At 41.2% G+C, this 15,918-nt stretch overlaps 1 protein-coding gene across 1 annotated transcript; it reads left to right on the top strand.

Annotated features, from left to right (window-relative positions):
• The first annotated feature begins 1,964 nt into the window (after positions 1 to 1,964).
• Positions 1,965 to 14,648, top strand: ltn1 (listerin E3 ubiquitin protein ligase 1). Its single transcript, XM_074672775.1, has 32 exons — positions 1,965 to 2,094; positions 2,307 to 2,513; positions 2,674 to 2,772; positions 2,977 to 3,207; positions 3,294 to 3,346; positions 3,438 to 3,618; positions 3,922 to 4,095; positions 4,280 to 4,470; positions 4,618 to 4,765; positions 4,854 to 5,111; positions 5,275 to 5,583; positions 5,978 to 6,193; positions 6,289 to 6,330; positions 6,434 to 6,620; positions 6,783 to 7,022; positions 7,128 to 7,278; positions 7,407 to 7,557; positions 7,662 to 7,872; positions 9,858 to 10,014; positions 10,172 to 10,285; positions 10,377 to 10,504; positions 10,594 to 10,729; positions 10,838 to 10,982; positions 11,152 to 11,365; positions 11,643 to 11,880; positions 12,046 to 12,123; positions 12,281 to 12,467; positions 12,621 to 12,786; positions 12,877 to 13,097; positions 13,290 to 13,484; positions 13,631 to 13,798; positions 14,133 to 14,648. The coding sequence occupies exons 1-32, from the start codon at positions 2,053 to 2,055 to the stop codon at positions 14,193 to 14,195; spliced, it is 5,301 nt and encodes a 1,766-aa protein (XP_074528876.1). The 5' UTR covers positions 1,965 to 2,052; the 3' UTR covers positions 14,196 to 14,648.
• The last annotated feature ends 1,270 nt before the right edge of the window (positions 14,649 to 15,918 follow it).

The following is a 15,918-nucleotide window of genomic DNA, read 5'->3' as shown; positions in this document are numbered from 1 at the left end:
TTTTGATTCGATGTGCCTGACTTGTTTGTCTTAAGTGTTAGGTTTGAGCTCTCTAATTTCAAGACAGTTGTTTCAGGAATATCATTACAACTTTTTAGACTTCATCCAGGAGAGAGCAGAAAAAGTAAACTGTTAATGATTAATCTATCAGCTGTTTCCTTCTCTTTTTCTGCTCTAACTTTTTTATTGTCACATATGGTTACAAAATTCAGCACAATGAGAAACATGTAGTAGCTATTTTGTTGTTTCTTAACCTCCTTTCATGACATTTATTTTATATGTTTGTTTTGCATAGGTAAACAATGTATTGCACAGCCTATCTATGTGAGCATACTGCTCTATCAACCTTTGAGTTTCTCCATGTCCCAAGGCTTCAGGATTGCAAATACTGGGTAAAACCCGTTCTGAGTCATACTCAAATATTACTTTTGTTGTTGCAACAGTGTCACAGAAATTTCATTTCAGCTGTGTAAAAAAGTTATCCTACTCCTTACTCCTGTAGAATTTGTTTCTGTCCAATTTTGTGTCATAATAGTAATGGTAATACATGGATTTTTAACAGTCTATTGGTTCTGAGACTTATTAGTGTGATACCCTATTGTTGTCATAAAACGAGAGGATGGAGCCTCAACATGTTCATTTGCCCTTCACATTAAAGGTGTTTCGGGAAACTGATATTACAATAACATTTAGGGATTTTTGTTCCTGGTAGGAGTAGGACCGAGCGACTTCCCACCCCTTCCTATGTTTAACGTGGCCTAAGATGGTCACTTAAAGACCTGCAGTCTATATAATTTATCCATGGGTGGCAGTAAAGAGCGCACATTGCTTATTAGTCCAAAACAACTCCAACGCGAAGAAGTCCACACCGGAAGTAAAAGAGCTCGTGTCAAGTACGAACAATTTAGCACTAGCTCTGTTTTGGTTTCCTGTTCAGTAAAGTGTGATATAAAAAAAAAAAGAAACAAAAAAAAAGCAAGTGCATAAAATATGAGAGAGTCTATGGCCTGTCATTGATCAACAGAGCAGCGTGACATTACTAATCATGCATAGAAATTCTCTTTTAGACTACTGAATTCACAGAAACATGCTGCCTCACTCACTCTTGTGTTTTTAAGCCAGCTCTTGATTACAGCGCTCAAGCGTTGCTGTGTATTTTATGCCTATGTGTTACTGTATAACATTTCCTAATGTACAATTTGCTCATATACTTCTGTTTCTTATTTTCTATTGTTGCGTATCTTTTGAGGTAGTGTTTGTTCAAAGGTCACTATCCTCTGCCCCTTATCCAGAGAAATTTCACTCAGATGTACTCTGACTGGTTTATATTTTAAAGTTCATCCATCCATTTGTCCATCCATCCATCAGTTCAAACGCTTATCCATCCATCCATCCGTCTTTAGCATATAGTGCCATTCTCTTTGTTCATGAACTCAAGATTAAAGGCACAACTCATTTAAAGACAGTCTTATTTATGTTTTAATTTATTGATGCTTTTTATTTTTATTTCTATATATATATATTTCTAAGTTGTTTTGCAAAGTGTACTCATCACCTTTATATTCTTATTTGTTATCTCCTTTGTGTTGCGTCTGATTTAAAATAGGATTTTGGCATTTTTTTGTGACTCACTTTAATTGAACACTGTGCACCTCACTTGCTTTTATTTTGATGATTTGTTTAAATGATGTTCTACAATGTTTTTTATCTTTTGTTGTAAGGTGGCCTTGGGTGTCATGAAAGGTGCCTCCAAATAAAATGTATTATTATTATTATTATTATTATTATTATTATTATTATTATTATTATTATTATTATTATTATTATTATTATTATTATTAAAAATGTATGTTTCTCCACAGAATATTACTGGTCAATCCCATAGGGGTCACTCCATGATAATGAATCAACGAAAACAACTTTATTTTGAAAGCTACCGGATATCGTTGGTTTTCTTGCGTTTAAACTCTCGGTAGCTTTCTCTTTATCACTGAGCACCACCACAAGTGGCCACAAAGTTAGCTTGGAGGCTTATGCCCTAAATGAGTAATCATGGGGGGTAAGAATAAACAACGAACTAAAGGAAATGTTCGGGTAAGTAACTAGTAATTGAGTTAACCTGATATACCAATAGAAGGGTAGCGGTAACTCACCTGAGCACGAGTCAGTGCTAACTTCTGTTTAAAGCTAACGCTGCTGTGACTGTTATCAGTCTTAGCTTAGTCTCAGTTATAACGTTTCTGTCTAGCGAACAATGACACTTGTTTTGGAGTTTTGATAACCATATGTTTCACATTTGCTTGCAGCCTTCCAGCAGTGGCCGGGCCGCTGAGGTGCTCACCCGGGAAGGCGGTGTCATCCCCGGCTTTGTAGGTTTTGACACAGCGCTGACTTCAGAGCTGAGCTACGTTCCCGCTGTCCACGGGGCAGAGGAGATTGACAATCTGGTGGACGCCGACTTCCGCCTGGTGCTCAGGAAACTCTCTAAGAGGGATGTTGTCACCAGACTTAAGGTGGGTCAACTTTAACAGAGTTATCGGACACTTATTTGGGATTAATATTCAGTTAATTTTGTTGTCCCAGAATCCATCCTGTTGAAAAGGCACTCCATGTTGGCTATGTCTAGTTTTGACTGTACGTGTGGTGTATGCTAATGCGCTGTGCTCCACTCAGGCAGTGCAAGACTTTGGCTCCATGTGCCAAGAAAGAGATGCTGAAGAGGTGAAAGGGGTCCTACCATACTGGCCGAGAATCTACTGCAAGATATCAGTGGTAAGGAGATTATCCTCCAAACATCCTTGGAAATAGATGATCAGATGGTTATATCAAAACCCCTTTCAGTAATCATATTCTTTACGTCAGTTCATCCCACCAAACCAATAGGGGAAGTGCCCCAGATTAAAAGTAACATTTCAACACTTCTAAGTGAAAATATTTGAAGTGCCTTTTTTTGTCTCTGTCATTGTTTTTAACCAGGATCATGATCGTAGAATCAGAGAGGCTACCCAGCAGGCCTTTGAGCAGCTGGTGCTGAAAGTGCGCCGCAGTTTGGCCCCCTTTCTGAAGAGCCTGATGGGCCACTGGATTCTGTCCCAATGTGACCCTTACACACCTGCAGCCTCTGCTGCCTGTCAGGCGTTCCAGGCTGCTTTCTCTCCAGCCAAACAACCTGAGGCTCTCAGCTTCTGCAAGGATGAGATCCTTAATGTGAGTTAGAAGAGTTCACTTTAGTGCAGACGGGGTGTTGTGCAGTGAGCAAAACTTAATGTAAAGTTGTTACATCTGTATTGCAGGTGCTTCAAGATATTTTGCTAAAGGAAACGGCTGACACATTGAGTGATCCCCAGTGAGTAAACATTTGAGAACTGTATGGTTCCTGTGGATTAAACTGTTCTTAGAGAGATGTGCTGAGACGCTGGATCTACTCTGTTCTTTAGAAGTGTGATGGGGGAAGAAAGGGAAGCTAAGTATGTGCGCATGCTGACCAGTTCGCTTTTGGGGGTGAAGAGACTGCTCTCTCTGCTGCTCCCTGATGACAGGACAGCCCTTGAGCATAGACTGGCGAATCTCATCAGCTCTGGAAAATTCTGGAAGTACAGCAAGCACAAGACACCACAGGTACTGGAGCATGATTGATTTGTTTTTAACAAGTTTTGATAACTGTGTTACTGAGTTAATCAAGGAGAAGTCTTTTATTTCTCAATATTTTCTACCTGAAAATATTTATCTTTAATATTAAAAGTAATAAGATTAAAGAACTAAGATAATTATACCTATATCTTTAATTTAAATTGAGATCAGTTTTGTTGTGATAAAATGCATCAAAAAAGGCGCCGTGAACTGCCACCTGCATTCTACTATTCACAAGTGATGTCATGTAAACATAATTTTCTCTCATTCCAATTCTGTGTTTATGCACAGGTGCGAGGGGCCTTTTTTGAGATGGTGTGTGCTCTGTGTGAGTTCACTCCAGGACTGGTCCAGGCTGAAGCAGCCCGACTCTGCCCTGCTGTTCTCCTCAGCATTGATGACACAGATCCCGTAGTGCTGCCCCCTGTGTGGGAAGCTGTCCTTCATGTTGTGTCCACGATTCCTGTAAGCTTGTTTTTCAATGCATTACCTGACAAACATCTACAGTCATGCTCAGGCAGGGGTTTCTTCAGCTATTGTGTGTTAGTTTGTAACTTTTTTTGATGTGAAATCAGACAGAGAGGTCTTACAAGTTGTGGTTATATCAACCAGCACCTGTTGTAAAGGTGTGACACTGTTTCTGTTTCAGGATTGCTGGACACATGTGAATGCCAAGAAGGGCTTCTTACCTAAACTTTGGGCTTTATTAAAAGAAGGTGGTAAAGGCATGGCAAAAGCTCTCCACCCAAATCTAATGCCGCTCCTCAGCAAGCTGCCCAGAGACATCACTGATCCAACCCTGGACTTCTACACCACCTTCTTTGATTCATTCATGGAAGGGTAACTTTTATTTTGTATTTCTGCATGTGTGCACCCCTCTCTTGGTTTAAAGTTTTGTGCTTTTAGTAACTCTGGGGATAAAAGTTATGACCTTTTGATGACACGATGAGAGCTGAAGGAAATAACTAGTGTGTGTTTTTGTCTCAGTCTGTCCAGTGAACGAGCAGCCACGAGCCCGTCAGAAAGTGCAGTTATAGTGACCTCTCTTGTTGAGTGCCTCAAGTATTGCATTGTGTGCAATACAGAGGAAGAAGCTGAGCACAAAAACATTCGGACCGTGCTGGTTTCACAGCAGGTAGGACAAAACATTAAGCTCTTTTACCAGTAATGTTGAATCTGTCTACGTTCCAACCCATTTACATGGTTTTATCGTCTTTTTGTAGCTCCTCCCCCTGTTGGAGAAGGCACTCGGGAACCCTTCCCTTCAGGCTAGTCCTCTTTTTCTCTTGGTCACGGAAATGCTTGTTTACTGGGAGAAGAGAGCAGGTTTACACGGAGAAGATGAAGGAAAAGGCAGCAAGGATGTCTTCAAAGGGCTCCTGGAAGACTTCTGGGAGGGCCTCGCTCGGATGTTTGTGCATCATGTGGACAACGAGGAAGCAGATCCACAGGCTTTAGAAGGGGTAGCCACGCTGCTGCAGGTGAGTTTGTTTCAGGGAATGCTTTAGTTCAGTAACACCCTTCCCTGAACAAAACAGCAGGTCAATACGGCTGCCAGAGTTGTTTTGTCTTAAAAAGCATTTAAAGTGAAACAAAAAACTAATGCCAAAATATGTTTCCTCTCAATTCTTCTTCTGTCTCCAGGTAATGCGTTACCCTGACAGAGTAAAAAGAAGGCACGTCCAGAAGAAGAAATCTGTCAAGATCTGTTTCGCTAAGCCAGATGACATCGAGAAAACCGGAGTGGACGGGGATGCTGTGGAGAGGCCTATGCCGATGGAGTCTGGGCGTGAGAATGAGGGGCTCGGTTCCCCACAGACCCAGCATTTTGAGGATGTAGTGTGCCAGCTGGCACAGCTGTGCCTGGTGCATGTCAATGAGAAAAAGTCTGAAAAACATCTTGTTTTCCTCTCACTTCTCCTGCGGTCTTTCCACACTCCCAGGGTATTCAGTGTAAGTCACATTTGATGCTTACAGCTTAAAGTGCATCTGACGATTACAGTTATCTTTTTCGGGAGTCCTTTGAGAATTACTTTTTCTTTGTAAGAGCCAGATCTCTGAAAAACATGTACATTTAAAAGATCAGAGTTCTGTAGTAAACTTGGAAAAATTTCCCTTCCAGTTGTTTTTGATCTTTGTTCGGCCTCCTCTGAGTTTAATTAGTCTGTGTAACAGATGGATCTGCCGGGTTTTAAGGGAAGAGATTTGTTCAGAAAGTTGAGGTTCATTTTGAAACCACTGTGCATTAATTTGCAGTGCCAGCAACCTTGCTATAACCTTTTGTGTTGAATAACTCCTCTTGCAGTTTCTTGATGCTTGAACTTGTCTTGAACTCTGCTTGTTTCAGACTTTGATTGAACTGGATGAGAAAATAAAGGAGGCTGGGCAGCACAACGAGGGGAATATTAAAAATCCAGCGATGCAGTTCCTGCTTGACCAGGTGGTGCTGTGGCTGGCTGAGAAGGGGCGCAGAGACACTGAGCACCTGGTGGAGATGGTCTTCAGCTCTCTGTACTGTTGCAGCTTGCAGGAGACAACTCGCATCCTCAACCACATCACCACGGTACCATAAGATGTGCATGTTTCTCAGCTATGACAGTGAATAACTCATAGTTTGCTGTTTTTTGCTGACACCTTGCCTTTAACTTTGCTTGTCAGATGGATTTACAGTGGGGAATCATCCTGCAGATCATACAGAGGGTATGGCTGTAATTCACCTGCATGACACTTTAAGTTTATCTGTTCGTACATCAAACTGCAAGTGTTATAAACCACTGTGCTGCTCTGCTTTCTATCCTCTCAGGCATGTGCAGACCTAGAGACTCTTAAGAGCTGTAGAGACTGGCTGAAAGGTTCAGTTCTGGGCGAGCAGCTCCTGGGATTGACGAAGGAGCTCTGTGAAGTTGGCCGCACTTCTTCCAGTATTTCTTCTGCAAGCTGCCACAGTTGGACGCTTATCAGCCTGGTGCTCTCTAAGCACCACAACAATGGTAAACACCACCATCAGTGTTTCCTTCTTTTTCAATGGTTGTCTCTTTTACTGTTTTTTAGAAAATTACCATTTTTTTTTAAGTCCTTGCACACAGAATTCATGGATTTTTTTTTCAGTTGCAAACTGTGTATCTGTTTATCTTTTTTTTTGGTTTTTACAGAGCCTCTGATAGGCGAGGTGTACTTGGAGAAGATCTTAGAAAAGCTCCACGCTACTCTGTCAGAGGCCAAGAGTCTGTCAGACACGGGCAACTTGGAGCCACTTATCTCTTTTATCTGTGACGTGACCTCCACCTTCTTCTCATCGGTACAAGACTGTCTGCTTCTCCGCTCTGCAGAGGAACTCCTGTTCACTGTCTTCCAGTTCACTGCCAAAGATCAAACACACTCTCACCTGTCTGGTAGGTGCACACATACATTTTTATTCTGTCTGATTTTACTGTGCATGTGAATCTGAAAATTAAGTTTTTTCTGTGTAATAAACTTCTTGATATTACTTGGAACAGACTCACTTTTAAGTAAGCTGAAGAAAGTGTGTGTAGCCGGGGTCCAGTCCCTGACCCAACAACCTGATTATGAGTTTGAGGAGGAAGGTTTCCTGCAGAATGCGGCCCTTTGGGTGACAAGGCAACTCTCCACTGTTTCCAGCATCAAAAGGTAACAAAACATATTGAGTTCTTGTATTTTTTGTGGTTTTCTGTATCTGGACAAGCCCAGTCAGCCCACTCACATCTTAATAGTCTGTCCCATGCTTCTACCTAACATGTGTTGATGCTACTCTGTAGTCTACAGGTTCTGGTCCTGGCTGTGCAGAGCATAGTGGAGGCAATGATGTCTGTGTGCAAAAGAGACTCCTCTCTTCTCTCTCAGTTCTTTACTGCACTCACGCCCAACCAGACAGAATGGGCAAGAATGAGACAAGCATTACCACCCCAGGTGAACCTCTCAGAAAATAACAACTCAAGCTTTACACTGAGTATGAATCTGAAAGGAATCTGGTCATATTAAAGCATTGTTCCTTCTTTTTCTGTACTCTTCAGTGGGTTAAAACTCCATTACTGTCCAACCGGTACAGAGGAGTTTTGGAAAAGCCCACCACGGACATGTGGAAGTCTAGATCATCAACGAAACTGCCGGACCACCTCTGCATGGGTGCCCTGTTGGGGAAGGTTGCCAGAACTGTTGTATTTACACCAAGTGACCACAAAGAGGCAGACAGCTCTTCAAGCCTGCCAAACCTGAAGTATACAGGTAAAAACATACAACACTCAGGCTGTTTTCCAAACCACCTATTATTTTGGCTGAAATTCAGCCTGTAATGGGAAGTATGGAAAAAATCCACGGATGTCCTACTGATCCAGGAAAATTTCTCAGTATGCAACAGACCAGTCTACCTGGCTTACCGTTTCCCACAATGCACGGCACTAACACTGTTTGTCTACGTGGGTAGCAAGTTTCTGTTAATTACCGCCATCTATGGGGATGAGTCAGTATTATAACTACAACACAACAACATTAGCGTCAAACGGTCTATGACATAGAAGTGAAGTGATGAGAAAGAAACACCGGTGAATCTCGTCACTTCTAGTTGTAAAAGATGTGTTTACTCCTACAAATTCATTAAAGCCCGTACAAACCAATAGTTAACTTTTTTAACCATACATGGATTTTATGGAAGTGGTTGTTCCAATAGGTGTAAAAATAAGTCAAACCCCTCCAGTTTTTTTTTTTTAAAATAAATGACTTGACGTAACATGAAAAAATCATGTATGATGATTCTGTTTTGATATGATTAACTGAATACTAAATGTCATGATCTACCCATAGTTTGTTTTGTACATTTTTAAGAAAGGTTTAAATAAATCATCAGCTGCTGCTCCCCCTTCCAAAACTAAAACCAGAGTTGTATGCTATAAAACAGACCCAACAAAACCGTCATACTACATAGCAGTAGGCAGTATGAAGTGCCTGCTACATACTACATTCGCACGTAGTATTAGGTCTGTCACGATAACAAATTTTGCTAGACGATAATTTTCCAAAATATTATTGCCGATAAATGATATTATTGTCACTATTATTTTGATTTTTTATCAATTTTTTCATTGATGTAATTATGATAAATGGGATAATAAAGTGAGTACACCATATCAAAAGTAAGAAACTTTAATTTGTTAAGAGTATTTAACTGTAATTTAAAGGTCAGGATAAGATAAATTAAACAAAAAATATAATAAATTTAACGAACAAGAGAGAAAAAATTACAATGAAAATGAAATGGACTCTTTTTTTAGAAAAAAATACATGTCGATGAAAATAATTAATACTAATCAAAAACAATAAACATAGACCCTGTCTCTAAAGAAAAAACGAAATTCCAAAAAAACACATCAATAAAAACTATAGCCTAAATAAAAGGGAGTTTATACAGTTCCTGAATTGTTTGTAACATGTACTTTTTCCCAGTCAATCCGTACTGTCTGTGAAACATTTTTAACATTTCTGGCTTTCAACCGTATTGAAGGGCTGCATTTCTTTGGCAATGTAGCTGTCTTTGAGCGCCCGCCATTTGGCGCTTTTATTTCTATTTACTTTGCAGACGAAAAGCCTCAGTAAGAGCAGATTGTGAAAGAACAAGGCTCCGCTGCACCTCCCCTTCTTCTTCTTCTTCTTCGTCGCCACTATTCTCAAACAAATACGACATATCAGCTCGTTGGTGTTCATGAGCTCACACTTTGTTCATTCTGATTAAAAACAAAATATTTCCACACTGGGACTGTGGCAGGCGGCTTAAGAACTGTATCTTTCGTGCCATCACTCATATTAGCGTGTTTCCTCCTTACCCCTCAGGACGCTCGCTTCAGCTCTCTCTGTGTGTAAGTGCGAGCAGCCCCGTCTTCACCCCAAAGATCGCATTTTTGACAGATGCTCATTCCGCTATAAATCCGCTAAATCCGCTATAGAACCTACGTACCCCGATGTTAGGAAAGATAGACGTTGTGAGCCATCTTCTCATTTAGCCTCTTTGGTCGAAAGAGACGAGGAAAACAAACATGCATGCACGAGGACGTATCTATTTATCGTTCGGTTAATTGATTTATTGATTATCGTGACAGGCCTACATAGTATGTTGTAGGCGGTTTGGAAAACAGCCTCACACACACCCAGGAGGAAGACAAACTGTTGTGTACTATTTTTTGTTTCTTTTTTAATGATTGTTCATGCTTCCTTTACAGTTTCTGAGCTGATGTATGCCCTGCAGTGGTGTAAGGAGGTAGAGTACAGCCCTGCATTAGTGTCTGCCTACCACAACCTACTCACTGAGTGGGGCCTGTCAGAGGGACTCCACAGTCTTGTTCCAGTGGACGTTATGCTTGAGATTCTTTACTCAAGGTGAGGTTCTTTCATTTATTTTGTGCAATAATAAATAATATTTTAAGACTTTAGGAATTTATATAAAAGGCAACAAAAGTAAAGTGTGAATGAATGTAAGACATTTGTCAAGAGCTGTGTAACCTGTGACAACTGCGTGTGTATTGTTACTCTGCAGGTCATTGGAGGATGGAGGTCTTTGGTCTCTGTCTTTAGAAAATTACATCACCACCATTAATCAGGAATCAGCTCACAGCGCCATCATTAAGAAGCTGTATGGCAGTGCGGCCAGGTGAGTGCTGTTTTGGAAATGTTTGAAAGCTTCTTAATTTTTGATTCAAAGCTGTTACTTCAACATTGTTCAAACTTGTCTGTTTGGACAGTTTTTTCCCTGTGTCTCAGAGCAAACTGAGCACGCTCCAGGTGCTCTGCCCCACCATGACCAAAAAGGACACAGAGGCTCTTGTCGCTTTAGCTACTGCTGGAATAGTCAACTGGCAAGAGAATGATGGTTAGAATACACACCCTTGCACACACACGCCTCAGTGCAGAAGCACTTTGGAGCATGGGGATAATTATTTTGGGCTGTTTGTGTCACAGATGTGTACGGGTGTCTGGCGGTGCTGCTGTGCTGCCTAGAAGCTAACTCCCATGTAGAGGAGGAGGTTGTTATGGCTATCCTTGCTACTGTGATGGAGTGGAGAAACAGCAAGGAGGACTGGTTCCTCTTTGGCAGGTACAGAAATGACTCAAACAAGTCCTCAGTGGGTCTTTATGGTTTATATATCACTCAAATTGAGACATTTTGAATTCATAAATGTTATTTCATACCCTTGTATTCTAGCGATCTGTCCAAAGCAACTCCAGAGCAGCTGAACCTCACGGTGGAGATGATGCATTTCCTGTCCTGGCTGGTGTCTCACTGTCCCACAGTTTTGGGGGGAAGCCAGTGGGACTTCTTGCTGTGCTCTATGTTGGCCTGGTTGGAGGTGAGACACAGATCATGTATATTGTGCCACTTTGTGACTTTCAGATCAGGGCCCAGGATCAGCTACAGAAAACTTCTTGCAACCAGGCTGCCTTGGAAGGAGAAGACAAATGAAAAAAAAAAAAGTTTGCTTCACAAAGAGGGTATATTTTATTCTCTTTCTGTCCTAGGTTGCCGGAGAAAATGTGAGCCATCTCTGGAACCCATGGGTGCAGCTGTTTGTGTGCGAGAATGCAGCATTGATCGTGAAGCTGAACCACTTCTTTGCATCATCTTCCCCTGATGTGCTGGAGAAGCTGCCGGCAGAGCTGACTGGTGAATGGACAGAGTTTTTTGTTGAAGGGATCTACAACCTGCTGCTGCCACTGCCCATCAACATCACAGGTGTGTGTGTGTGTGTGTGTGTGTGTGTGTGTGTGTGTGTGTGTGTGTGTGTGTGTGTGTGTGTGTGTGTGTGTGTGTGTGTGTGTGTGTGTGTGTGTGTGTGTGTGTGTGTCTGGATTGTATTTTGGAAGGTTATCAAATAAGTGCTGAAAATAAGAATTAACTTTTTTATTGGACACCACTTGACAACATTACAGTTTGTTTCAACCTCTATACATGTTTGACTTTGTCCCAAACTCAAGTCAGCTTAATCTATCTTCCTGTTGTCTCGATGCAGAAACCTTCCCTGAACCAGACGACCCTGTGTTTCCTCTGGCGGTACTGCAGTCAGTCGGTGCAGCTCTAACTTTTGTCCCTGTGCAACAGCTGACACACAACTCCCTGCCCCCAAAGTTCATAGCAGACCAGAAAACAAACCTGCCAGAGCCTCTCCAGACACTCATGAACACCTTCTGTCCTCTGCTGCTGTTTAAAGCCAGGCCTCTGCAGATTGCTGTCTACCACCTGTTGGAAAAGTAAGGGATGTTGATAGTTAGATCTTCGTGTTCAATCCACTCTTTTTTTAATTAGCAGTAAAAAAATAAAATATGTTATATATATTTGGGGATCTTAGTGGTCTGACTGGATGCTGGAAATATTCAAGTTAAGAAAATGAACATACTTGCTTCGTTTTGATACAGGGTGATGCCTCAGCTGCCAGAGTGTGATGGAGAAGGAGACACGAACAAGTCAGATGATGACAGAGATGAGCCGTGTCTGTAAGTAAAAGATTATTTAATGTGTTTTAGAGTTTTCACATTAAACATTCACCATATTCTTTGTGTGTCCCTTTCTTCTTTAATAGTCTGAACATAATTGTTTCATTTTGTTTCTCTAATCTTAAAATTCTGTTTTTTTTTTTTGGTGTGTTTTTAGTTCTCCCCCTGCGTCTCTCATGGCCATCCTTTCAACCTGTGAGGAGCTGTGTGACAGCATCCTGGCAGGGCTTCAAGTAGGAGAGTTTGCAGTTGTTCAGCCACTGAGTGTCGAGTACTCCTGCATCCTGGGATACCTGCTGGCCTGGAAGTTACTCCTCACTTTTTTCAAATCCTCACCCTCTCATGTAAGAAACAACAGTCCTCGTTGCTTTTTCAAGTAGAGATTTTTGTTGTTTAGAAAGAAACAGGTTTATCAACTCCATGTGGAGAGTATTTTAGTGTTCTTGTCTCTGAAGTGTTGTCACTGCATTAACGGCTCTTGTTTTTTTAATCTACAGCTGCGGGCCCATTATGCCCAATATCTCAAGAGAAGCTGCTCTCTCAACAAGCTCCTCCTTCACCTCTTTAAACTGATGCCTGAGACTCCCATCTGCCCAGCCCAAGGGACAGAGACAAAGGAGTCCAAAACCCTCTTTACAGATAATCTGTGTCTGGCTGTCGACAGTAAGTAGCACATACAGCAACACTTCTTCTTTCGATTGTGGTGAAATGTTAACAACCTGACATTTCTCACCCTGTGTTTTATTCCTTCAGATATCAAGAATGTTGAATGGGAGCTGCCGCATCTTGCCTGCAGTGTTTACTACAGCACAGTGCAGGACCTGCCTGCCATGGTGCGGCTATGGTGGAACAGCCAGGAGAAGAGAGTGAGTGCGGCTGTGGAGAAATTCACAACTAAATATGTTAGTCCAGTTCTCTCAGCCCAGGAGATCTCATCGGTCCACTCCAGCACCCAAATGTTTGAAAACATGACGGTAAGTTGGCAGTTATACTCCTCCTAAAGCGATGATAGCATTAGTGTGATATATAGATACAATAGATACAGCTCAGAGCTACAGAGAAACATTAGATTGTGAAGTAAAAGTCTGTTTTCTTGACTGATAGACCCTGGAAAGCAAAAACCAACTGCCTGTCCACCTGTTTACTTATTTATCCCGATGCAACAGGTGAAAGCCCGCTCAGCAGCACGGGAGGTGATCGCTACCTATTCTGTGGATGATATCTTCATCGAGTTGGTGATTCAGCTGCCACAGAACCATCCTTTAGGCTCCATCACGGTTGAGAGTGGGCAGCGTGTGGGAGTTGCCGTGCAGCAGTGGAGGAACTGGATGCTGCAACTGAGCACCTACCTCACGCATCAGGTAGAAATACAAACACAACGGGAGATGTTTGTGTTTTAAAGTGTGTCAGATGCCTGGAGGAACATCATATTTCTGCTGGAGTGATAGGAGAAAAATGTTTTTGGGGATCTGCAATGGAACTGCGAATATTTGCTTTGTGTTTTTAGAACGGCAGCATAATGGAGGGCCTGGCTCTGTGGAAGAACAACGTGGACAAACGCTTTGAGGGAATAGAGGATTGTATGATCTGCTTCTCTGTCATCCATGGCTCCAACTACTCACTTCCAAAGAAGGCCTGTCGGACCTGCAAAAAGAAATTCCACTCGGCGTGTCTGGTGAGTTATATGTGTGCAGATCATATCACAGGCAGCACTTCCAACATTTTTAGTACCTTTGCTGCAGAAAGTAACTATTTACATTCAACATCCAGGTAGCATTTACGTTAAATCATTCATCAAATCAAAATAAGAACTGCAGCACTGGCAAAAACCTGTAGTTGGTCTTGCACAATGACGTGTCAAACACAGTCCACCTCTGGTTGGAGCACATAGAATCTGATACGTTCAAATATCTCTTTAAGAAGCCAGACACTGACTGTCTTCTGTCTGCTTGGAGATATTTTTATAGTTTGTTTATGTTTCTTATACTTTTTCCCTTCATCTTTTTCAGTACAAATGGTTCACCTCCAGCAACAAGTCTACCTGTCCGCTGTGCAGAGAAACCTTCTTTTAACAGACTGCAACAAGCACGTTGTAAATACACGCATGGTGATTAAGGACCTTATTTTAGGCTGATGAGACTTTTTCCTGCAGACTTCTGTGCTCATATTTGGTAGACAGACTATATAAACTGGCTGCTTTAAACGATTGCAATGTAAATTTGCAGCATCATTAGTTCCATTCTTCTTTTCTTTTTTATTAATGAATTTGTATTTTTTTTTCAAATAATTTAAAATGTGCAGTTGTTTCTGCATTAGTCAGTTAGGAAATGTGGTCTTTTTAGACCCTTGTCAGGTTTCACCAAGTGTTCCTAATATTTAGGAGCGTGAAGAGTTTGACTGAAATGACAGCCTGCTGTGGTTTTAGGATTTTGATTTAAACATGCTTGCAAACATCCAGATTTTTTGATCTGTATCTTCCCTGTTGTGCCTGCATACAACTGTAAATTATTCTGGAAAGTGAATAAAACACATCAAAATCAATCTTTGTGATGGATAGAAGTTGTTTGACAATCTGCACTTAGAGGATGGAGCTAACAAGCCCTTTCCACTAAAACTGAGAAAAAGTGTAGTTAGAAAGTGTTCCTGGTTCTAATTAATTCCTTTTACCTCATACAAATATTTTCGTGCACTCATCTGACTGTTCCAGACCACAGGGAGAAAAGCAAAGCTTATTAGATCTGCGTATTTTCTGCAGTAGTCTTTTATGGCTCATTACGTATACACAAGTCTGTAATGGCTTTTTAATACAACTCTAAAGGCTGAGCTGGCAGCTGAACAGGATGTTATAGTTAACAGAACGAGTACAGAACAAAGCAGTGTGTACTTTTTCCCCAATGGCTGAGCTGTGTAATACAGAACAATGCATATGCAGGGATATATAAATCAGGCATAGAGAGTGTTCATGCATATTTTAACTTTGAGCATACACAGACTTTTAGTCTTTTAAGTTTTACACTTAGCTCCAGGTGTATTATTAAGTTCATGACTGCTCAAATTCCTTTGCCAACACTAACACACTCTATAGACTTGCATCTCATGGAGATAAATTCTTTAAATCTAAAGATGAACAAAGCAGAAACTAATTAAAGACATGTACAGATAGCTGAAAGGGAATCAGGACTAATCACACAGTTACTCCAAAAGGGACCAGCTTCCCTGCTTTGCTAAAAAAAAACATGTGCGAAAGGTATTTAGGTCAGCAAGTTTTACATTCATGATATGTCATCACCAACTTTAGTCAAAGTCGACTCTAATGACGCCTTCGTGCCTTTGTGAACTGTTCTGTTAACCCGAGCCTCCAATTACACTTCTAAGGTGTTTTCATAAAACTATTACAGTAAGTTAACCTGCGCTAGTTTCCAAGAAAAGACTGTAATTAGCCTCAGCCTGTGACTGCTGGCACCAGCCTCCCACTCTCATTTATCTCAGGTCCACCTCCTCCTCATGTTGAATAATTTATCTGTTTAATGGAGGCTTGCTCTCATCACACTTGTTCCTATGGAATTAATTATGACAGATTAAGCATGATCAATGAATTAATCCCTATCTGTTGCTCTGTCTTGTATGTGTGTGTGTGCAAGTGTGTGTGCATTTGTAATTCATTACGGCGGTCAGAATTAATCAATACATACAGCCCACATCCATCATCATCTGCCCTTGACCTTTTTAATAGCTATTGATCTGTTTGCTGGGCATAAATATTTATATTGAAATCCCCGTCCCTCACAGGTTTTG

The sequence above is a fragment of the Halichoeres trimaculatus genome, unplaced genomic scaffold, assembly GCF_033239565.1.
Source record: "Halichoeres trimaculatus isolate MK-OKI-2021-1 unplaced genomic scaffold, fHalTri1.1 fHalTri1_scaffold_6, whole genome shotgun sequence".
Classification (NCBI taxonomy): Eukaryota; Metazoa; Chordata; class Actinopteri; order Labriformes; family Labridae; genus Halichoeres; species Halichoeres trimaculatus.
The sequence above is the reverse complement of the archived record's forward strand: the minus strand, read 5'-3'. Positions and strand labels throughout refer to the sequence as shown.

What these genes read in the sequence shown, in the direction of transcription:
- ltn1 (XM_074672775.1), top strand. Translation starts at nt 2,053, where the DNA reads ATGGGGGGTAAGAATAAACAACGAACTAAAGGAAATGTTCGG. An exon ending in TCCTGCAGATCATACAGAGG is followed by an intron (nt 6,331 to 6,433) that starts GTATGGCTGTAA and finishes CTATCCTCTCAG; the next exon opens with GCATGTGCAGACCTAGAGAC. An exon ending in GACTGGTTCCTCTTTGGCAG is followed by an intron (nt 10,730 to 10,837) that starts GTACAGAAATGA and finishes CTTGTATTCTAG; the next exon opens with CGATCTGTCCAAAGCAACTC.